General features: G+C 33.7%; 2 protein-coding genes across 2 annotated transcripts; both read right to left on the bottom strand.

Moving 5' to 3' along the window:
- Positions 1 to 1,818: 1,818 nt before the first annotated feature.
- Positions 1,819 to 12,108, bottom strand: LOC136806519 (tyrosine-protein phosphatase non-receptor type 11-like). The gene is made up of 16 exons (XM_067063109.1): positions 12,028 to 12,108; positions 10,162 to 10,299; positions 9,587 to 9,796; positions 8,874 to 8,996; positions 8,577 to 8,745; positions 7,629 to 7,688; positions 7,147 to 7,243; positions 6,756 to 6,835; positions 6,287 to 6,421; positions 4,847 to 4,975; positions 4,310 to 4,479; positions 3,998 to 4,065; positions 3,196 to 3,272; positions 2,865 to 2,948; positions 2,372 to 2,510; positions 1,819 to 1,906 (listed from the first exon to the last, which is right to left on the bottom strand). The coding sequence occupies exons 1-15, from the start codon at positions 12,030 to 12,032 to the stop codon at positions 2,406 to 2,408; spliced, it is 1,650 nt and encodes a 549-aa protein (XP_066919210.1). The 5' UTR covers positions 12,033 to 12,108; the 3' UTR covers positions 1,819 to 1,906; positions 2,372 to 2,405.
- A 73-nt stretch (positions 12,109 to 12,181) lies between these two features.
- On the bottom strand, positions 12,182 to 24,327 carry LOC136806520 (general transcription factor IIH subunit 2-like). Its single transcript, XM_067063110.1, has 17 exons — positions 24,176 to 24,327; positions 18,273 to 18,350; positions 17,690 to 17,726; positions 17,308 to 17,397; positions 17,039 to 17,089; positions 16,796 to 16,850; positions 16,567 to 16,675; positions 16,278 to 16,368; positions 15,964 to 16,051; positions 15,622 to 15,698; positions 15,116 to 15,146; positions 14,905 to 14,950; positions 14,505 to 14,559; positions 13,908 to 13,953; positions 13,583 to 13,694; positions 13,172 to 13,211; positions 12,182 to 12,940 (listed from the first exon to the last, which is right to left on the bottom strand). Exons 1-17 carry the CDS (start codon positions 24,232 to 24,234, stop codon positions 12,812 to 12,814), a joined length of 1,194 nt encoding a protein of 397 aa, XP_066919211.1. The 5' UTR covers positions 24,235 to 24,327; the 3' UTR covers positions 12,182 to 12,811.
- Between the last annotated feature and the right edge of the window lie 671 nt (positions 24,328 to 24,998).

Genomic DNA, 24,998 nt, shown 5'->3' with positions numbered 1-24,998 from the left:
AATATTTTACGCTTTGCAAAATTTGGATCCAAGATGGCTTCAACTTCAATTAAATCTTTCTTTTGTTCTTCACGAGTGATACCTAACCTTTTCATGTATGTTGGTAACAAATGCTTTGCCACAAGTTCAATAACTTGTTCAGAATGTTTTTCGATTATATACTTCGATTTTCGTAAGCCTTGAACCATCCTGTGTTGATTTAGTATGATTGTACGTTTGAGTAGTTTTCTAGAGGGAAACGCTGGTCATCAGAATGCTCTGCATCATTTTTCTTATAAACTACTTTGTATATCTACCTAAATGGAAGAAATAAAATGGAATTATTAACAGATGTTTTGTCAATTACATCAGATTACATACAAATTTTAATATTCGAGTGATAAAACATACTTGTAACATCGGTACAAAAAAAAGACTACCTTCGAAGTGTTTTATTTGAAATATTACAAGAAAAAAACGTAAAGAAAATTGATTCAGGATTGCGTTGTGTGAAAAATCGTACACTCGCTCACAAAACGGTAAAAAAAATGTTTTTCTTCTATTAAGCAAGTACTTTATGTAATTTTTATAAATAATGAAAAAAAGATAAGTATAAGAAGAATTTAAAAGTAAAATAGTTACGTCAGCCTAAAAAATGGCAGCATTTATATTTAGTCTCGCGAATTTAAGAAAAATCCATACACGTTTTTTTATAATAACATCCAAAATATTTGAAGCCTTCGGATATTCTTAAATTTTTGACATGTTCTTATTTTCACCGTTTTTTGAGTATTTTTGTCCATTTTACTAAGAAATCGGGTGTTTTCGAGTCCGCGAAGCCTTGAAATGTTCTTAACTTGTTCTTAGTATTTTGGCCATCGAAGCCTTATGTTCTTATTTAGTTTGTTCTTATAAAAAAAACGTTTACCAAAAGCAGTTAAGTTTTCGAAAATTGCCAGTCCTATTGAAAAAAATCACGATTTTGAGAGAGCATTCTGCGCTAGTCTAAAAAATAATTAAAAAAATACTAGAAATATTATTTAGCCATAAGGAGTGCTGGGAACTGATTCTCGCAATGCTTTGAAATTTTAGGGTTTTTATTACATTTAGCAGAAATGCTTTAAAAAGATCTTTCGCTTGCTCAAGACTTTCGCACAATTATATTAATATTTAAAGTTTCAATAATTGTGACCAAAAAAGACCTTGTTCGAAGAACATAGCGTCGTCCACATGATGACTAAAGGTTCAATCTCAAAATAAGTGTCTTGGAAAATTAGAAATCTTGCAATTCTGTTATGCTTTTGAGATTGGCCTTTTTGTAATATGAAAACAATGACTGTTCCTCTACATTAAAAATTTTGTAAGGTTTTGAGATTTAACCTTTAGTCCTGTAAGCGACGATAGGGAAGTTAAGTACTCTACACTAGCATGCAAAAAATTAAATTCAAAAAGCTAAATCTAAATTCAATGATCAAATCATCACAATCAATTGTAATCAAAATTGTAAAAAAAGCAAAATATTAAAAGATTATTATCATAAAATTTTAAATTAAGAGGTAGGTAAAAGAATTATCATTATCATAATTGTAAAAATTGCGCACGAAAAAAAGTGATTTTTAAAAAAATATATAGTTTCTCTATAAATGTAAATTTTATCTGATTTCTAATTTTAGTTTACCAAAAAAGTACTACGTCATCAATCCCTAGGACCCAATAAAGTAATTTATTTTCATTAGGCTTTTTGGTGGGTTGATTCCATTGTTGCTTTGGACCAATCCCAGCAGTGAATTGATATCGTCCATTAAATAACCACGTACATACACCTTTGTGCACACAACCATCACATTTAACTTGAATTGAACAAGGGCCTGACTGTTTCGATCTACGCTTGTATGTTTTTGCAGTTCTTTTTTAATTTCTATTTCCTCTATAAAAAATCACAATCAAGTCTTTAAAAAATATAAAATCGTATCTAAGTACCGGTGCTTGAAATACTCGATGGCCGAGTACTTGTACAAGTCATCACTCACTAAATCTTGGATAGTCATCTCATTGGCGTGTATGCAGTCGACGAAAGACTATTCAGGCTCTTCATAGGGAAAATATAAAAATTGCTGACGAGAGGATTCACCGGGTTATTGATGCAGGAGATGTCATAAAAACGGGATTTCGTAAATTTCGTTGTGTACATACTAGACAAAATATCTTATACAAATAAGATTAGAGTCCACTTGCTAATTCGAAGTCGAACAACAGGGAATATCATTTGTTCGAATAACATAAAGTATTTTAAGAAGGTTTTTCTCCTTGACGGGGAAACAAGTTCGAATTATAGAAAAATTCAAATCAAAGAATTTTGAATACGCGAGAGTTCACTGTAGCAATATCGTACCTGAACAGTTCACAAGTTTGAAAGTAACCAGTTATCAATCTCTTGGAGGTAGTGGTGGCTTATCATCTGGTGGCTCCACATCCAATTCTTGAAGCATCTTATTAATCACATCAATGTTACCATAGTCCATCTTTTGATTCTATTTAAAAGTGATAGGTTGTTGGATAGTATCTGTATCTCTAAGGCAATCAAAATAAAGGATTTAGCTTCCTTGTGTACCTCTGTCGGGGAGGTTCATTTCCATTCTGAGGGTTGTCTGCTGAAGACCCGATATTTAAGAAAATTTCAAAATTCATTGCCTACGCTACGTTTAAACGGAGATTCTATAAAAATTCGAAAGTTGCAGAATTCAAAGACGCAAATCTAACAATATTGAGGGTGAATTTAATCCCTACCCTGCTAAGTCAATCTTAAAGGGGATAAATCGAGCATGTTGATTTAAAAATTTCCTAGGCAACCATTAACATTTCATAGAAATGTATATGGTTTATACCTCATTTTTTTGTTGTGTTAATTGTTGTTCCCGTAAACGTTTCATATAGACAACCAATGCTCGGTAAATAAACCTATATTGTGCCTGGCAAAGAGAAAAAAGAAAAATGTCAACTATCAGCGTTGTGATAGTGTTAAGGATCCAAATTATACGTGAGGATCATATCTTTAACGTCAACGTTTATTTTTCCAAAAAGAGTAAGCCAATAATAGGGTCAAGCTGGAGTTTTTACAAGTTCTTTGATGACTCTGTTGGTCGTTAAATGTTGAGACAAACAATTTTATTACTTTAATCTGGTCATAGAACTCAACAACGGAAATCTTGTTTATACCTCAGTTTGTACCATACCACCTCTCTGGCAACGGACTTTTTGTACAGTCTGTGGAACATCCTTTTCGTCAACACCACCTATTCAAAGCAAAGAAAATATTACAAGGTCATGAAGCCCATTAAAATGATTGGAAATTTTAGAGGATTAAATATAGTCGAACGTGCGCAACGCACTGGGCTTAACTTCAGTGGCTTCAAATTATTCATAGGCCCAATTGTAGACCCCCAGATATTCACCCAAGGAACAAGTGTACAAAATTTCAGCCAAATCGAACAATTTTTGAAGTCTCCAGGCTGCCCCAAAGTTTTAGCCTCGTTTTGGCGAAAAACTCGTCCCCAGGCCCCAAAAATCAAAAGTTTTGAAAAATGAAAAAAATAAAACAAAAAAAAAAACACCCCTAGATAATCACCCAAGGAACAAGTGTGCAAAATTTCAGCCTAATCGAACAATATTTGAAGTCCACATACAGACATTGTCAGATTCTAGCTCAACTGAAGTTGAGAATAGCGAAAAATTATAAAAACATAGTTGAAAGTGCTCACTGCAGTTGACCCAAAGTTTTTCGAACTTTCCGAAGCCTCATTTGTAACAGTTAAAAACTTTCCAAAGGCCCAAAATACATACAGCATACATCTCTTATTTCACGTTCTACTTTTTGATACTCTCCAATATTTGGTATCATTGTAAGTCCCCGTCAACAAGAAACTGTCATAAAACGAAGACCTACAATTCAATACGCACCTTATTCGTTGAAAAGCACATTCCCTTGAAAATCGAATTAGAGAGCGTGATCTGCACTTACCTTTGAGTTGTAAAAGGTTGATCAGCATATTGATAACGATAACAGTTCCGGTTCTTCCGATACCAGCGCTAGTGTTGAGAAAATATCAAATTATGGGCTATAAGACGCAAGTTTTGTCTAATGTTTTACCATTCTGATTCTTCCAATATTTGTTATGATGTAGAGAGGTTTGAGATAATTTAAGTAGCTTTCGGTTTCGCAATATAATATCATATTCCAACTATCTTCAATCAAAAGGCAGATCGAATTGACCAGCATATAATGTTATTAGTCTAAATTCCCCCGTTGGTCACACAGACAATCTTTACACACCTGCAATGGACAACAGGTGGTCCAGGATATTGGAAAGTCTTTTGTGTGGTATCAATTTGTGCCAACATGTCAAGAAGAGAAGCAGGATCACCAGGCGTACCATGATCAGGCCAACCGATGTATTGGTAATGGAAAATCTTTCGTAAACGGCGCGTGTCTCGACCTGGAAGCTAAAAAGTTGGACAAGTTTGAAGTTTAAAAGTCTTGACAAAGTAATGTTGCTTCCCTTTTATCCGACCGTCAAGGAACTAACATTTAGAGAAAGATTCGAATTATAAAGAGAATTTAGCATTAATTTCCAGCTGAGGGGAACAATCTTTTAGTTCGAACTAGAGAAAGAATATCATTATAGAGGTTCGAATTATAGAAAGTTTACTATAAGATTTAATAGACCGAATTTAATTGAATCACTCTACCATGTAGTTTAATGAAGTGAAGTTGAATGAACCTGCAGGTTATGTATGTAAGAGACGAATTATGATAAAATCCTGTTCTTAGGCACTTAAACAAATCTCAATGTGGATCAAAATCTCTTACCGGGTCTTCTTCTAGTTCGAATTCTCGGATGACGTAATCCCCAGTACTTGTTTCATCGACGTTGGTCAATTCACGTCCGTCAACTAACGACGTCAAACCGTAGTCTGGCCAATAGCGTACGCATTTAATCTTAAAAAAAGAGGAAAAGAATCATAAGTTTAGAACCTAATGCAATTCGACCACAAATATTGGTAAATAGACGACTATTTACAATCAGCGCCGAAATATTTGGCACAAAGGGGGAATTCCTTTAAAACTTTAAAACCGCAAGTGATTTTTAAGTGCTTTAACCCCATTTTGTGTCCCAAATTTCATCCAAAAAGACCTACTATATCAAAAGTTAAGGGATGGTAAAGGAAAAGCCCTCCCCCTAGTTCTGAACCGCCCTTAAAAGCCTAGGTTGAATATGGTTAAAGTACGGTTGGAAAGTAGAGTTTAACTCTAAGCTTTAACATTAGTCAAATTCAAAATACCCAAAATTGCCAATTTATTTTGGCAATGATTTTAGCAAGACTACTCTACCGCATCTATTTCCTTGAAACTTCATCGAACTTATATACCCTGCAATGAAAACGTTATCAACAACTCCCAATCTATTTGATACAGATAGTGAACCTTTTAACCTCGATATTGATTATTAAGTCTTAAAATCCGCATGTTATTGTATTGAGGTTGAAAAGCGACACAAAAGCGATTATGACTCAGACTCTATCTGTTAATGGAGTTGACTTCTCAATGAAAATTATTAAACGATCCTCTAGGCCGACATGGTTCTAAAATCTCTATGATTTTATGCGACAGCCCGAAGCGGAAAAAGTAACAGGTTAGTGGAAAAACACGAAACATTATCGGTTGAGAGTCTTTCTATTTACAGTTTTTCTAGATTAGAATATCACATTATAGTCAGAATACCTTCCAGCGTCCTGCGCCCTCTTGAAACATTAGCGAGTTTATGTATTCGAGATAAAGTGAGGGGAGCAGGGTTGACATGTCTCAAAAATCACCGTCCACTTCGTCTGTTTAGGTGAGCAAAGGCGATATAGAGCCGTACATCAACTATCGACTTTGTTTTGTATTGATATCACTTACCGTCGCCCTCGATATCCCCGATACATAAACTCGCTATTGTTTCTGTTCCGAAGGTACACGAATTCGGTCAAAAAAATGTCCCAGATTATCCCCTTGGATTTGAAGAAAAAGATTGCCATCGAGTTAGCCTGGTCATCTCTCTAAGACCAGTTTATTGGTTTGTCTCATGCTAAGGTGCTGACTCAGTAAAAATACAGTAAACTTCTTTGAGTCTCTATTATTCAAATATTTCTGTAATTCCAACTAAAATATTGGTTCCATTAGCTGGAGGGACTAATAAAATTTTTTTTCACTTAAAGATCGAATTAGAGAGAGTTAACTGTATGCCTGGACAATAAGTGGCCAACTAACCTTCGCTTTTTCGATCTCATTGGTGACCATGATAATAATCCTGGAGTTTTCTTGGTAAACCATGTGCCAGAAATCGTCCACTGTTGCTTTCAAACATCCTTGAGCTGCAATGAATAATCCACTGCTTTGGTCGTCCTATATTTGACGAAAAGAAGGTTGATAAGCTCAAGTATAGTCTTGTAAAAGTTGAAGTAGTAACAAGGGTGGATCTGGCAAGCGTATGGGACAGCGTCTCTAGTATCATTAAATGTTTTTAATATCCCAATATGCAGCCATTCTAAATGAAAACTTTTTTAATCAAATACTTTGTCGAGAAAAATAATCTTCTTAAACATCAATAGCGGCACGAAAATAATAGGGGGCATACTCATGGATAACAAATTATAGCGAGTTTTGTTGAATAGTTCATCGTTAAATTTGAACGCTAGTTTTCAAGGATGTCAAGAAAGGGCAATACAGCAACACTTACAAAGATAAAACTGGCATTGATATAATCTGATCCTGGAATCGTTGGGTCTATATTGTTCAGCACAACTCTCGTACAGTCAACTAGAAAAGAAATGGGAAAAATATTTTTCATCATAATTCTTAAAAGTTTAAAAGTCAAATTTTACTATAAAATATCAGTTGCCAAAATTCCAAGATCCCCTGATTTCTCAGTCAAAGTTTCTCGTTTCAGACGCAAGATGGACTTTACACAAATCAGCATTTTTTTATAATTTGCTAAGAAAAATCCGTATGTAAATTTAAGACAACGATTTTACTAGGAAAATTTCAATAAGTTAACAGATACTGGTTTTTTAAGAGAACGAAAGTCTTTATCAAAACTTTTCCTCTCCAAAATCTATACTAAGACTTACATGGTAAAATGTTTTTGTATCTGTTTTTCCTTTTATTGCACGCCATTAGTCCAGCTGTTTTAGGATTGGTGTTAGTTTTATCTTCAAATTGTAACCACTATAGTAACGAAAAATCAGTTTAAGAAACTAAAATAAAAATCCCTTTAGAGAATCTATAGAAATAAATTGCTTACTCCATGTAAAAACGGTACCATCCGTAGTTTACATTTTCTCACTTATATTTGTAGACTTTCCTCGCTGGAGAAATAAAGAGTGATTATGAGGCCTACACCTTGAATTTGTAAAAGGGGGACCAATAAACATAGAATTTAAGGAGGCGCAACCCAACAGCGACGTGTACCAATATTTTTTGGAATTTGAGTTTTCTAACTCGGCAACAGCATTACCCAAAAAATGAAAATCGATTTAATCCCAATTGTTTGAGCCCTGAATAAAATGAGGCGGTGGTCAGAGGTTAAGATTGCGTGACGAAATAAAAATACCTCAAATTCTTGAGCGATCCTGATATCGTTTCGTACTCTCTCAGCTGTCTCACATAAAGGCTGTAAAGAATAAATAAGTTAGTAGTAAGGTATAATAACCTAGCTGTATCAGACCCTATATGCACACAACGGCTTATGGACATTCAATGGACGGCTTTAAGACCTTTGGACGTCCTAGAAACGTAAATTGAGCGTCCAAAGCCTAAAAATGTTCTTAACATGTTCTTATTTTCCCCATTTTTTTCTCTAGTTTCTCATTTTTTCTAAGAAAATAGGTGTTAAAGCCTTTAAATGTTCTGAACTGGTTTCGGCCATCGAAGCCCTTTATGTTCTTATATAGTTTGTGCTTATAAAAAAGCGTTTAATTCAGTATGAAAGAAAGACATTTTTATATCATCACTGAAACTTTTTTTGTGGTTCGATGACTGATTGTTCCAAAGGCGTAATTCCAAGCAATACAAGGGTTCTAATCGGAGACTTTTTTTAATGTTATAATTACGATTATCCAATCATTCCTAAAAAATCATGAAATCTCAAAGCTTCCAATTACTTAGCAGTGGCGGATCCGAGGGGGTATAAAATATTATAACGGAGAGTGTTTTCTTACAAGGAAATGAAGAATCTCCGTCTTAATTTTTCAAAACCACCCCTTTAGATCCGCACCTGCTTATTCTACACAATCGACAATCAAAGTTTTTAGACCTTCCTCTTTAGGGATGAGCTGGAGTTTTTACAAGATACTTCACTAATGGGTCATTTGAAGTGATAGAGATGACGCGTTCTTTAGAAAAAGTAATAAGATTTTATTACATCTTAACGACCAACCAAATCAAATAAAAACTTAAAAAAAGTAAAAACTCCAGCTTGTCCCCCTCTTTATAAAGAGTAGAGAAGGTTTTACACTCGAAAAGAACTAAAGGAAATATGGTTGAATATCAAACGTCCTACTTCTTGCAGTTGAATTTCTTGGTCTGTGTGCTTGTCAATTAGAGGATGTGTTTTGTAAAATTCTAGAAGTTCGTTGATGGTTTTGAATTTACGTTTGGTTGAGCTGATATGGAATTTCCCTTCACTGTTCGATATCAGGAATTCAATCATATTGGACGACCCGGAACGCCTGAAAAGAATCGATAAAGTTCCTTCAATTATACACGATCTTATATGAATTTTAAAGATCGAATGAAGAGAAAATTGATCAATGTATAGATGTTGATAACAAATGAAAAATATAATAAGAATACAGACCTAACAGACAACACGTAGAAACCAGGGTTGGTGCGACTTTCGCGAACCAAATAAGAGCCGATACTCCCTCTCTCGTGTAGAAATTGTCGAGCTTCATCACCACTGATGTTTCCGAAATACCATCTGTAAAAAGAACAATTGAAAAAAATGAGTTAAAAGAAATTTCTCGGTAATGTAGAAATCTTTAATACTTCCGTAAGCGCTCAATCTTGGGGACAAGCTGGAGTTTTTACAAGCTTTTATTTGATTTGGTTGGTCGTTAACCAGTAATAAAACAATTTTGTTACTTTTTCTAAAGAACGCGTCATCTCTATCACTTCAAATGACCAATTAGTGAAGTATCTTATAAAAACTCCAGCTCATCCCCAATTTTGCCTTAGTATATTCAGTATGGACCTAGGAGTACCCAAACGACATTTGATAGCACCCATAGAGGCGGTTCAATTGGGCATAGACTCCAAGTGTGGTTGACGTTTTTTTGAAAAAAAAAATGGTTTTCTTGAAACGTACTGGCCATTCCAGAAAATGAGTACGCTACAGGCGCACTGTAAAGTGATGCGTTGCGCTCTTTGGCTTTTTTTCCTATTTTGAGTGCAGGAGTTACTAAATGGGGAGTGATGATTTCGAAATCGTTCTCGTGATAAAGCTTATGTGGTAAAAAAAGACATTGTATTAATTAGATATGTAAGGGAAAAACAGAAAACCATTCTTACGATTCTTGATCAAGCACCGGGCCAAGATCATCCTCCATAATCAATGGTTCAGTCAACTCGACAATCCTGTGATCTTTATCCACGAAATTGTCGGGATTTCGCCGATAGTAATCGATCAAGTCGGGAACCGAAGCAAATCCATCGCCATCGTAGAGCTCAAAACTCTCTCCATCGTTGTAAATTTTATAGTGGTTAATGTCATTACGCCTCCTAAAAACAACCATTTGGATAATGTTGTTTGATTGAGACATAAAGTTTTGAATGAATTTCCAGTGAAAATGTATTATGAAATACAGGTCTCATCTCTTTGACTTGAATTTAAAGGGCTGGGAGCTATGGAAAGTGAGAGTAAAACATAATCATCCGTTAAGGGAGTTTTGAGTGCTGGAGGGGCAAGAAAAGTGTACCACAGGGAATTTTCTTTACAAAACGCCGTCATTTGTGGGTGGATTTACGCATAAAGACTGCACTCGATTGATTTTTTTTTCAACGTGAATACAACCAGAAGAGTCACAGTAATTTGATTAACTTTTTCCTTAAATTCAAAAAATCATATCTTTCAACTCAAACCTTACCTGACAGATAGGGTATAACTACCAGGCGTTGTTTGACTACGTCTGCATACATAGTTGCCATGGATACCGTATTGTTTTAAGACATATTCCACTCGTTCATGTGTAATGTTTGCATGAAAACCCCATGATGAAGATTTACTAAGAAAGCAAAAGAGGAAAAAATCACTTTCTTTGAAACAAAACCAGTAATAATACACGCTTTCTTTTATAAGAATAAACTTATAAGAATGTCCATGATGAAAATGGACAACAAATTACAAATATGGTAAGCATATCACCATCATGGAATTTAGCAACTGAACCTAAGAATGCCATTTTTAATGCATTTTAACCTGTAGATTGACAATTTCGATCTTAACCTAAGAATACCGTAAGAATATTTTTGGATGATTTTCGCCAAAAAGTTAAGAATATCCATGATGAAATGAAAATACACCATTCTTATAAAAAAGCGTGTATTCGATGGCAACCTTCCATAAAAGAATTAGACATGTTTTATATAAAACTTGTCTTTTAACCCGTTTACTGTCAAATGCGAGAATAAATATCTTTCCGGTTATGGCTATGTTTCATGGTATCCGCCATTATAGAAGGAAATGTTTAATTTACAAAATAAATCTTTGAAATTAATATAAGTTTAAAATTTTCTTGCTTTCAATTGCTACAGTATCTACCGTGAAATATTCATTATTTTTGCCGACCCAAAAAATATCAGCGTTTTGATTGGTCGATAGCATCGAGATATTTGCGATATTTAATATTTCACATGTGCAAATACGTGCGTTGACTTTCGTGGGATTGGGTAAGCGGCGGGAGAAAAATCAAAACAAAACAGCCAAAAAGAACTGACTTGGGAGGTGCAATACTCGATATTTTACTCGTTCCGAGATTTTATCGATATTTCGTGCAATACTCGATATTTTACTCGTTCCGAGATTTTACCGATATTTTTGCGGAAAAATCTCGGAACTCATAAAATATTTCTCGTATTGCACTCGAAGTCATGCAATAACTAAAGTCTGTCTCGAAATAATTTGCAGCTGGAGTAAAAAATGGCTGTAACTTTTGATAGAATTCGAATCAAGATGCGATTTTGTGCTCGTTAAAAAGATATTCGTGAGTGGAATATTATCAAGTAAAGAATTTGAGAAAAAAAGGAAAATGAAAATGAAAAATGAAGAAGAAAAAAATCAACTTCTTGTAGAAATGTGGTACAATTACCATTTTCACAGGAGTGACTCTTCAATCTTAGATCATCATCAGTGTTAAAAAATTTTTCAAAAATATTCATTCAATCAAAAGATATCGAACAAAGTTTATTGCTGGTTGATCGACAAAAGGCTGTTTTTTTGTCGTTTTTTACTACTTTATAGTGTTTGTAGAGTCAACCAGCAATAAACTTTGTTTGATATCTTTTGGTTGAATGAATATTTTTGAAAAATTTTTTAACAGTGATGATGATCTAAGATTGAAGAGTCACTCCTGTGAAAATGGTAATTATACCACATTTCTACAAGAAGTTGATTTTTTTCTTCTTCATTTTTCATTTTCATTTTCCTTTTTTTTCTCAAATTTTTTACTTGATAATATTCCACTCACGAATATCTTTTTAACGAGCACAAAATCGCATCTTGATTCGAATTCTATCAAAAGTTACAGCCATTTTTGTCTCCAGCTGCAAATTATTTCGAGACAGACTTTAGTACATATTTAAGGAAGACCCATTCAGTAACCACAATCAAAGTATCAAAACAACGTCTATTCTGGAAAATGGCTGGCAAAAAACACAATGAATGCACAACAACAGTTTGTTGCAACATTTAGTTTATAAGGCTTAAAAACATTTTTATAATTAATTTTATTTACCTCATTTTTGCGTCGAAAAATCACCGTCTTCTTCTCCTTGTTATATATTATTTCTAATTATCATTTTTAGTTATTATTTCTAAACAAATAAAAATAGATATTATTAAGATAAATTTGAATTCAGTACGTGTTTGGTTAAGTCTAAGATTGGGTGAGTATTTTCGTTTTTTCTTTCAAAACTGGTAACAATGTAAGCTATGAAAAATTAAAAAACAAATTAAATATAGCAATATAACATCTTCCTAAGGTGGTTTAAAAAAAACTAAAATTTTCTAACCTATAATATAAAAAAAATGATAGAGGTCTTAATAAAAAATAATAACTTTTTCGTTTTCAACAGCTGGTTGGGTTTGTAAGCTGAAATAATATAACAACGAGACAAATATTATCAGTAGAAACGCCTGGACCATAGATTCTCCGTAGCTCAAACCTTTAATGTAATTACCAGTTATATTTATGAAAATGAGACCGCAGACGACCTTATTACTAGTACATGAATATAAGTTTAGAAGTATTTAACAGCCTTGAAATAAACACGACATCAAAATAAACAGGTGTAAACTTTAGGTGTTTTGCTTTAAAAACTAACAGGGTTTTATTAGGACGAAAATTTTCCATTCGTGTTAATTACACGTCTCCTAATATTCATGTAATAGGTATATTGGTGCTTGAAAATAGGACAGAAATTATAAAGAAAGTCTTCTCTAGCTCCTATTTTACAAAACAACGTCTAAATTGAAACATAAAATACAACAACATTGTTTGGCGAAGATTTCCATAGAAATCAGCCAATACCATTCATTTCTATGTTTCCAATCTGACTACTGCACCCTGGGCAAGTATGAAGAGTTTCATGGACGAAAAGATCGCAATCGTTGCAAAATAGACTGCTACAATCCTGGCATTTGTATATCTGTAAGTAAATTGAAAGAAGGAAATTTTACACATTTTATGTCTGTAGTAGGAAAACTTTTAGAAAATGAAACACTTGAACTATATATACAATATTAAGAATTAACTTTTTGTGCAAAGAAAAAAATGAATTGAAAAAACAAGTTTATTAAAATTCAAATTCAAAATAAAATGTACCAGATAAAATGAGGAAAAATGAAAGTAAAGATGAGCTTCAATGTACAAGTCTTACAATGGGATCTTTTAAAAGATTTTGACATCCTTGACAGGTCCTGAAAAAGAAAGAGGAAAAAAACTTCATTTTGAGACTTCCTTTTGAACTTTTTGTTGCTGATCTGATAAGCATGAGAAATGAAAAACCATTAGGAATCCAAATTTTGTTTTGATGACAGAGTTTACAATGGAAATGAAAAGGAAAAGTATCTTTCAGGGACGAGGATGAAATTCTCAGCAAAGAAGTTTAGATAAACTAAAGATCAAACCTAGGCATTATCAAGCATCAAGAACAACAGTATTGGGTGCTACTGAGAAGGCACCTATAGCTTCAGATTTATTCTTTGAAATCTCTGGATACTAATTGGTTTTAGCTTTCAGTTTTTCACTTTTAAGACTGCAAAGAAAAAAATTGAGTGAAATAGATTACCTTGTATTATCATTTTGCTGTTCTTCGTTTTGCTTGACTTCTTCAAAAGCAGGCAGCGGAAAAAGATGTTGATAAGAACGTGCCAAATGTGGTGCAGATACAAGAGTCAAGCCTGAAAGTATTACAAATACACAGGTTCCGGGTTTTGTTTGAATCAAGAATTGTTTGCACATGAATTTATCAAAATTTTAAACCCACACAGCGGCGGGGGGATGGAATAAAGTTATTTCTTTTGTTTATAAATGTTGTGTAAGCAAAGGGTTAGGAAGCTAAGCTAAATGATATTAATTGAAGAGTTAAAATAAAGCATGACAAGTCAGCTTACCGCAAATTTTACATTCTACTGGAAGTTCACAATATTGGCTGAAACACTGAATAAAATAAAATAAATTGATAAGGTGATGAAACAAAAGAAATCACAAAGATGACTATGTCTATACACCATCATTATTTGCAATTTTTTTACCCATAGTTTCCTGGGTGGTTCAAACCCCCTTATATAATCAACCCCCCCTAAAGGCCAACCCCCCTATATATAAATTTCTCAGACCCCCTCTTAATAACTGAGATCGAGACTTGGGATCAAATTTCTGACTGAGAATGACACTGAAAATGATAAATTTATTTGGTAAAAAATTTTGAACCCCCCCTATATAACCATACCCCCTAAAGACCAAACCCCCCTAAAGGCCAAACCCCCCTTAAGGCCAAACCCCCCCTTAAGGCCAAACCCCCCTAAAGGCCAAACCCCCCTAAAGGCCAAACCCCCCTAAAGGCCAAACCCCCTAAAGGCCAAACCCCCCCTAATAATAGAGACTTTTTCAAACCCCCCTAATAATAGAGACTTTTTCAAACCCCCCTTACATGGATGTCATAGAATTTAAAGACCCCCCATACACATAGGGGGATGAAACTATGTTACCTGGGGACAAAAATAGCCAACATCTTTCAGATCATTTTGCTCTTGTTCGATGTGACTGAAAAGAAAATGAAAGTCATTAAAATGGTCATTTTATAGAAATTAAATTCGCCTGAGAGCCATATTTGTCAGAAGAAAAATTAAAGAATTAAACAACTTAAAGAAATTGTTCCTTTCTATCAATAACAGTTAAAATACCTAATAACAGTTAAAATACCTATGCTGTTGGGGTGAGCTGGAGTTTTTATAAGAGATAGAGATAATGCTTTCTTTAGAAAAAGAAAAAATAATATTTTATAACAGGTTAACAACCAACCAAATAGAAAAAAGACCTTGTAAAAACTCCAACTTAAACCATGCTGTCTAATGCACTCATAATAATGAACCAAAAAAAGGTTATTACCATAAACAAAGTGCTGGATATTCATTGGATGAATGCTTTGGAAAACCTTAAAAAGGAAAGAAAAAGAACAATAGAGACACGCACCAAGAAAAAAGTTTTTGAAATGTGTGATTTTTAAAATGGTTGCATTGAATCATTCAAAGCCAAGACAATAATATGAACAAAATATTAACATACACTTCCTAGCGAAAATATACTAATCTGAACTAACCCATTCGTATCAATGAAGCCTCTACATTGACCTAAAAATCAAATAAAACAATCGTTGCTATACAAAGCAGAGAGTGAAAGAAGAAAACTTAACCAGCTGACAATTCAATAAACCATAGCACAAAGGATAGTCCAGAAATATTCATTCTGTTCTTTGAAATTCCAGGAAAACAGAAATTAAATTTACTACAGTATGGTGAAAGAAGCTGAAATAAGAGTAAGTTAGGTTCATATCCAGTCCCTATGATTTCAGGTCGACATTAAGCAGATATTCAATAGGTAAAAGTTGGTTATTGAGATTTATTAACCCTTGGTGATTTATATCCAACTCAGCATCGCCTTGTTGAATATTACATCACCCCGGGTTAATAAATTCATAATCAACGTAAATCTATTGAATATATGCTTTATTATATACCTAGAGGCAAAAATAAAATGATAATTACCAAAGAAATCTCTGTTTTTTTTAAGTACAACACAAAGCCTGAAAAGGTTAAAAATTGATACCTTTGCCTCTGGAGGCCTAATGTGTTCTAGGAGCAAGTCTTTACAATGTTTTTCATCTAGTATGACGTGATATGATCCTGACAAATAAAATAATACATTCACTTGGATTGCATAACATGCATCAGGCAGAAAGTCATTGAGTTAAGATTTCTATCAAATGCATTCCTTTAGGACTGATAAATAAATTACAATGATGCAAAATACGATGGCTGGAAAAAACTTGCAGGATATCCTTAGGAAGAAATAGTCTGTTTGTTTCATCAACAATGTCAGTTAGCCCAGATTGTTTGAGAATTGCCTCTTTTGAAGAAACTTCTTTCACTAAATTTAATAAAAGAATACCATTTGTTTCTTGTGTTATAGTTTTACAAACTTTGATTTCTGCTGACAGGCCAAGAACTGAACAGCGGATATTGTTTTCCTTTAACTCCTGAAAAAAAATTCAAATTAATTGGGAGCATTAACTGCATAACGTACACTTTTTCAGCTGAATTTAATCTTTCAAGTAGAGAAATTTCTAATGCACAAAAAAAAAACATTCTAAAATTGTTGAATATTTATTTCTTGAAATAGGATTCAACAGTCTTCCTCCTATTGATGATGCAATAATATAGTTGTTAAAGGAGAAATGAATTATGAATGTTTAAAAGACATACTGCTATAGTTTGGTGAATATCTTCAGGATCACAAGTTGTTAAACTTCCATAAATTAGGAGAACTTCTCTACTGGCATGGCTTGGCAGGTGCCTAAAACATCAGCAACATCAAAATTATTTTTGTGAATAAGTACAAGATTGTTTGTGACACATCTGATCTTCTACTTTCAAACCAAATAAATCTTAGTTCTTTTTACAAAAAAAAGAACTATCTTGTAATGAGAACACTCAAGAAAGAATGTGTAATAGCAAAATTATTAAAAATCAAATACGTTAAAATTGTCTATACCGCAACAATGATAATGCCAATTTCAGACTGTTTTGTAATGAAGGCTCCCCATCATCAGGCCCTTTCAAAGCTTCTGCCTGTAAAGCGCCGACATGCATACGAGGGTTGCCTGTAATGAAAATTGACTTATCATAATTTGGTTGATCTGTAATTTTAAAGATTTTACAAGACTTTAGGCAAAGTTTAGCCCAAAGTTTAACAATGACAAAATAGGTTTTACATTACTCACCACTTAGCTCTGTTAGTTTTTCTGCCCTCTTGTTTTTGGTGGTTATTATACCTAGCTAGCAAAAAATGAAAAACAATAAAACATAAACATTTTCTATATAATAGAAAATAGATAATTTCTGTTATATTAAATATACCTTATTTACACTATTTGAGACAATCGCAACTATGCTAGAACGCAGTTATTTTTACAATCAATGTACTTCAGTCAGTAAAATACAACTACAAAAAAAACAACTATAACCTGTGATATTGGATTCTGGTCAAAATATTCAATAATGAACGATTCCAAAAGCTGAAACAGAATGTTTTTAAAACAGTTAAAATCAATAAAACAACCTTTAATTTAAAGAACAAAGGACACTAGGCTCTACTTTGACAAAACCTGTCCTTAGAACAAGGTAAAAATATTCCAGAAATTGGTAATTTTAAAAACTCTTTGATATGGTTGAAATATCTTACACTATCTTATCTGAAAATTGGCCTATCAAAAAAAGTTTTTTACTAAGCTACCTTTGTTACACAAGCCAATCTATTGGGACGCAGAAGATCAGACTCTTTCATTGACCTTGACATATCCATAATGATAAATAAATGTCTCATCTGGAATCAAAATTAAATTTGTAAGTTATGAAGATTTGTTAGGTTTTGAAGAGAATATAGGCGATGATCTTTTAAAATGCCTTTTTCATTATCTATCATAGTTCTCACACCACAGAGCTTACTGTTTTCAATATATAATGTGAAAAATTAGTATTATCTAAAGGCATTGTTTTTCATTGATTTAAAAAAATGATGATACAACTTAAATTTTGGTGAGCTTAATGATTATAAGACTCTCAAGAGTTAGTCAAAAGCAATCATATGGTAGAATAAAAGTAAAGAGTGATCATACCATCCCAAGTCTGACATTTCCCTTGCGCACCAAAATCCTAAAATTGGAATTTTAGAATATATCTTAGAAATCAGATTGCACTGTTTTTTATTATGTTGGAAATTAACTCTTAGGCTTTATAGTTAAAGCTAGTCTTACTAAGTATAACTTCAAAAGCTTTCTTCTGTTTCTTGATTTTGAATATATTGAATTTTAGACGCTAAATGATAGCTTGACTTATCGACCACTCATTGAACTTTCTGATTAGCAGCCTACAAGAGCCTACAGTAAAGAAACCAAGTTCAGACTAGAATTTTCAAATGAATAATACTAAAAACTATGTTACCAAAAATAGAAGTTTCAGAGAAAAGAAATAATTTCATGGAATAAATCTTTTCATATATACACAGTTAGTAGATGGCGTAAGATGCTAGGCAATTTGATCCCGCCAAGTCAGGGTGCAGTATGCAGTGCTGACGAGTCCTAATAAGGATGAAATGTATATGCTGCTATGCCACCCAAATCTCCTGAAAGAGTTTAGTTGGACAGAAATTCTATAAATTTTTTCACATACATACAATTTTCATAAGGATAATAAAAATACCTTTTTCTTTTAGCTTTGTGGATGATTTCATCAATAGATGCTTGAAGTGATCCATCGTCTCCTTCTTGGATAACCTCCCTGGAAAATAATGAACAATTATCAATGCAGGGATTGGGTTTAGACAAAAAGAGTCTATTGCTTCCAAAATATAATAGATTTTATTTGCTTTCGTACGGTACTTGAGCGCTCGGCCGCCAACGCTAAAAAGCTCAAACAGAGTAATCCAATTTAATTTAATCGCAATCAAACTCATCGAACATTATTGTAATCGAACGAAATCGAAGATTAATTGAATGTAATTAACAATGACTAAACACAATCAAACACAATCGAATATTACCCAGGAATTGGCCGTTTGATTGAGATTCGATTACATTCGACAATTGAATTGCAATCATTCGATCACGTTTGATTGCAATTTTTGTTCAAAGTTGTTTGATTGACATCGTCTGGAACTTTGGCCTGAACATGACCTGAAAATGTCTCAGCTCTATTTTGACATTTTTAAACTTTGTAATCTAATGTTTGTATGTGCACTTTTAAGCTCGGCGCATAGATGCTTAGTTATTAGTTATATGAAAAAACATGGCATTAAAGTTAAGCTCATGGATAATGATCACGCTATTTTGTGGAGTCATTACGATATTATTATTATCACCCTATTATTATTATCACGCTATTTTGCTTTTTTATTTGTTATTATCTTGTTATTTCATTTATTATTATCACGCTATTTTGTGGAGTAATGTTTTTGTACCACTAATATTAACTGAAGATAAGATGGTATCACAAATCAAAAGGTAGATTAGGCATAAAGTTCAGAAACGGCTAAATATTGCTAAACCTCAATCCAGTTTGATAGACACGTGTGGGTGCTGTGGAAGACAGATCCTGTTTGTTATATTCATGTTGTGTTGATGTGGATATGTGTCTGACAGATCAAATCACAATTGTTTTATATATACTGTTCTTGTTGATATTTGTTACTGTTTAATAACAGTTCTTGTTGGTATTTGGTATTTGGGTTAATCAAAACTATAAAGTGCACTTACAAACATCAATATGTCAGATCTAACAAAATTATTAACCGCACTGTTATAATTGACATAAAACAAAGGATTTTCTGTCTACCATTTTAGTGCGGTCTGAGGGAATGAGCCGAGAACGCTCGCAGAACGCCCACTAGCTCCCACGCGGATGAAAAACTTTCATCTGTCAATCATTTTCTCAAGCGAAAAAACGTGAAGCGTTTCTAGCTTTACGATATAGTGCTGTGGATCATCAGTGGATAGTATTCAATTATCATTATCTTTTATTTTCATTCCTAGAACTTTTGCAAAAAAAAAGGAAAAATGGAAAAGGTGTATTTTTTACTGCTCTATCTACAGTACATACTGAATATGAAAAATATTTTATGTGGCGTTTTTTTTGCAAACTATAGCTTAAGTGCTTGCGTACAGCATAGGGTATAAAGTCCAAATCGCTACCTTAATTCAAAAGGAGCCTAAATCCTGTGAGCCTTAATTCAAAAGGGGCCTAAGTCCATTTTGGTCATTTTGAGAAAATTGCAATTAAAGTTTTTCCTTGATTCTGAAACCATTTTTGATGGTAAAGCTTTGAAGTAAATGTTTTCTGAAAGCCATTGCTTTAGTTGATTTTCTAATGAAAAGGTATTCGTTTGGAAAGTAGACATTTTTGTAGGTAACATGTGCAACTTAGTAAATCTTGCAGAGTGGACTTAGGCCTTTTTTGAATTAAACATGAACTTTGAAAAACATGCCAGGGTTAATTTCTGCCTTTTAAAGTTCAAAACCTGCACATATGACATTCCAAAATAAAGCCACTTACACCTAGATTCAAGATCTAGATATCTAGATTCAAGACAATCTTAGTAAAATAAAAAAAAAACAATTAAACTTTTTAGGATGCAAGGCCCATTTGCAATTCAATTGGAATTAGGCCTCTTCAAAACTGAACAAACTTATTCTTGTGGACTTTATTGTAAAAAGATGATGGACATAGGCCCTTCTATTGTAAAAAGATGATGGACTTAGGCCTCTTTTGAATTAAACATGACTTTTATCAGAGCTTCAGTATGAAGTTTTCAGCCTTTTTAACTTTGAAAACTACTTGTTATGTACATCAAAAGAGAGCAAATGAGCCAGAGATTGAGAAAAACCAAAGATCTCAAATTTCATAAAAATGGACTTAGGCCCCTTCTGGCCCCTTTTGAATTAAGGTAGCGAAAAATGTGTTTCCCGTAATTTTTGTATCAAGAGTTAGGTCTATACTGATGGGGAAGAATGAAATTTTCAGAAGATTCTTTTTTTAATAATATGAAGATTCCCATTTCCGTAAAATTGTGATTCCCCATGGTTGGGAAATGGTGGCTATGGGTAATTCCTTTGTTCTTTTGCTATTTTCTTTTGTTCTATGTGACTTAAAGACGCTTCACAAATCAAAGTACTTCCACTAACTGTCTGTCATCTTTTCCAGATCGCTGATTAGGATAGTAATGGTCCAATTTTGTTTTTGACTTTAGAAAATTGTTTTGCATATGAGTAAAAGTATTTTGGGTTATTTTTAATAGCTTTCCTCTTCAAGTTGAGATGTGTCTTTTAAAAGATTTTTGAAGTTTAAGCTCAATCAAAATCAGTTTTTTGATAAGTTTATTGTGTCTTGAAGGAGATGTGAGTACCTAACTGTATGGTTTAGCGCTGTGTGGCTCACAGTTCTGAACCAAATCTCCAAGCCTCATGGAGGCCCCCTCCCGCAGCGGACATGTAATTCAGGCAATCACACAAATTATTTAACCCGAATTCATTCAAGCAAAGTTTTTTTCGCAATTCACGCAATTTTTGTTCATGCAAACCTTTCCAATGGACCTTTTCGCCTTTTCATCTGCCATCTTGAATTGTATGCAAAAATACAGGAACGAAAAAGCTGTGGCTGGATTTAGTTGGAAAGTATGCAAAACATATGCAAGTTTACACAAAGATTAAAAAGACAACAAAGCATCTTATAAATAAATATTATAATCATTAGAACAATATAAGATGAAATTTCTTAACTTAAAAAGAAATATTCACAGAACAACAAAAGCCTTTTAGAAATTTGTTCTTAAAGACATAGCATATTCTGTTTTCATGCCATTAAGAAATTCCACAAAGACAGAGTACACAAATCAAACTTTCAAAACACGCAAACTGAAAAGCAGTAATTATGACGTCACACATTATCAATGTTTTGATTTGATCATTTGGCGGCTCTATCTATTCCCAGGAGAATAACAGTCTGGGAAATCCTCTCAATTGCACGCTTATGTTCCGAGGGCGTAAGCGCGCAATTGCATGGTTATAATTTACGCCTGCTCCCGCCCCTGTTGAAATTGCTTAGGGATTTCAAGGGGTTCAGAATTCTCTAATTCGGGCGAAGGAATGGTTTAACGGGCAATCCATTTTTACGGAATCTTCTTCTACGATAAATTGTGAGTAAAACTGCCCTAGGCTTTTGAAATTCAACAGAGCTTTCGGAAGGAATTGCGTGTCAAAAATATAGGAAATTTTAAAGCGTGCAATTGCATGCTTACCGCAAAAGCCATCACCCGTCAATCTTGTTTAACGCTTACCGCGCGTTTCAGAACAATTTCGATAAGCGTGTATAAAAATTCTGCCATTTTGATAACCGTGCAATTGCGCGCTTACGGCGCGCTTTGATAAGCGTCCAATTGAGAGGATTTCCCAGACTGAATAATTTACCGTCAGCCAAATAAGGATTATTTTTTACCTTCGCTGGTGATTTTTCAGTTTTAGAGTTTTTGTCAAATGTTATGGATTTTTGAAGTGCCTGTTCTAAGAGATGAGGGAATATAATTATTTTTAGTTTTCAAGAGAAGCAAATTTAATCTTTCTTCTACAAGATTACACTTTAATATAATGCTAATTATGGATGTAAGTTTTATATTAAATACTTTCTTTTTGCATATGTTTTGCATACTTTCTAAGGGAATTTGACCACGGCAATTCGGCCACCATAATTTTTACATACAATTCAATATGGCGGATGGAAAGGCGAAAAGGTCTACTCCAGAAGTCATGCAACTTTTGTTGACGTCAAACCAAATGTTTCATTTTTGTGTGAACTTTGAACCCTTGGAACTTTTTTTCTATGTATGCTAAAGCGTTCCGGTTTTTACTAAATGAAAGCCCGTGATCTTAGCTTTCCAGCGGTAATAACACTGTGGACACGGGCTAGACGGCAAATTGGTAAAATGCCGAACGTTTTGCAACATTTTGAAAATTGTTTGCCGACGGGAGAAAAAAAATCTGCAACTATCGAAGAACAAATGTGTCTGGAAACGGAGGAAAATGTATTTGCATTTGGAGGCTGAAACTTTGTATGTTTATCAGAAAAAGGGTAAGGAATTCAAAAATCACAATCGCTAATTCTAGTTCTTTCATTTTCATGTAGTTTTTTTAACTTTTTTGCTTCTTTAGCATGGGAATGTCCCAAAAAGAAGTTTTTATTTCTGCCGAAATGGATTTTCTTTTCATTTGGGGTTTCTCCTTTCAGAAAAACTTATTCTTTACTCATAAGTTTTTGTTCCTCCATTTCCAGAGGCCCCTTGAAAATGGGTCCTACCACCTTTTTTGACTCATTTCAACCTTTTCCAAGCTAGGGGTCTTCGACAAAAAACTTTCGAATTTTTTATCGGCATTGGGCCGATAAGCTTCAGACCCCCTCCCCCCCCCTTGCTCTTATCGGCCAAAATTTTTCAAATCCAACTTTTACATCTTCGAAGACACAATTTCCTCAAATCTTGTTGGCCATCGCCTTCCCACCCGGCATCGTCGAATTTTTGTCTATTTGTGCACCAACATTGAGTTTGTTCATACCCGCATTGATATTGTTAATCAAAACGAAAGTTAAAATGATGGGATGAAGTCGCAACATTTCGAAGGAAAAGGCAGCGTGCTGGCCAATGAAAAAAGAGCTTTTTATCAAAGCTAGTTCAAAACTGTACTTTTAAAGCTGCGAATTTGCGCGCAAAGGTGAAAGCAAGTGAATTCATATGCTTTCAGTGGAGTTTGTGGACGAAATCAGAAAGAAATTGGCTGAAAGGATTTTCGTCTCAATACTTGATTTTTTATCTGCATGTAGTTGGACCCCCCCCCCACCCCCTTATCGGCCCAATGCCGATAAAAAATTCGAAAGTTTTTTGTCGAAGATCCCTACTTTTCTTCAAAAACAAAAATAAAACAATGCGATGTCTTCTTTTTTCAAAAAAATATATATATATATCTTTCGTTATTTTGATAAATATACTAAATAGTTTACAAATATTTTTATATAATAATATTCTAACAACATCAAATTCACCCTCCAAATTTCAGGTCTCTAGCTACACTAGAAAAAGAGATATGCAAAATTTAAGAAGCATGACTGGAAAATTTCTTTTTTTTCTTTTTTGACACATTTTTCGAATTTTTCCAATCTATTTTCCTAACCTTTTTTTTGACATTTTTAGTCAATTTTTTTACACTAAAATTTGAATATCTTTACAACCACTAATCCTTTGGAGGCCTATGACCCCTCATTTTCTTTCTTTTTTAAAGCTCTACAAGATAGGATAGATTTAAAAAAAAAAATTAAAACTTGAAAAATCTTCTGGACTTGCTAGACCGGGACCCTCATGCATTCAAACAAATTTTTTTTTCATGTCAGTGAAAAAGCCTGTTTACACATTCACGCAAACCACTAGGGGCCCTCATGGGGGTTAAACATTGAAGTTCTCACAGCTTCTCTCTACTCTTGTGTACCTACAGCTACAACAACAAGAAATTGAGATCATTCAAGAATGTACGATTTAGTAGGATACAGTAAGTATTAAAATCAAATCTTACCAGGTCTTTTCATATTCACTCAACCATCTAAAGCCTGATTGTTCATCTGGGACAGCCATGTTGCTTTTTAAAACTTCAAAACATACTATATAAAAGTAAAAAAAGGACAACCAGCTTCTGACTTTCTGTCTTTATGTGCAGTTAGACAGACTAATGTGCAGTGTTCTGTGTAGAAACGAAGTATGAGCTCAGTATAAGCTCTTTTGTATGACGGAGTACGTTTGTAAATTCAGCAAATGCTTCACTGGTTTACTCTGATGATCAAGGTAAGCTCTCTCGTAGCCTTACTTTGATAGCGACACGAAAAAGTGCCAAGTGCAATACTGGACTCGACAAATCGGGTACCTTATTCTTTCTTTCTCGGATTCGGAATCCCTCGGATTCGGAATCCCTCGGATTTATGGCGCGCCAAAGCGGAAATAAATACTATCTCTCATTTCGCGACATTACCTTTCATTTCACGACACTATCTTTCACTTCGCGGCACTATCTTTCATTTCGCGACACTATCTTTCATTTCGCGACACTATCTTTTATTTCGCGACACTATCTTTCATTTCGCGACACTATCTTTTATTTCGCGACACTATCTTTATTAAAACGACACTATCTTTTTTAAAACTATACTATCTTTCCAAAAAAATATTATCTTAATTGAAACAATACTATCTTTTTTATGGAATCCGAGAAGTGCCATCGACCAAAAAATATTGTATTTCAGAAAAAAATAATTAATTTTAGAATAAAAGAATATTTAATTTCACAGAAAAACATTTGATTTTAGAAAAACGATTTAAATTTAGAAACAAAATATTTAATTTTA

This window comes from Clytia hemisphaerica, unplaced genomic scaffold (genome assembly GCF_902728285.1).
Source record: "Clytia hemisphaerica strain Z4C2 unplaced genomic scaffold, Clytia hemisphaerica genome assembly, whole genome shotgun sequence".
Classification (NCBI taxonomy): domain Eukaryota; kingdom Metazoa; phylum Cnidaria; class Hydrozoa; order Leptothecata; family Clytiidae; genus Clytia; species Clytia hemisphaerica.
This window is presented reverse-complemented; position numbering and strand designations above follow the sequence as displayed.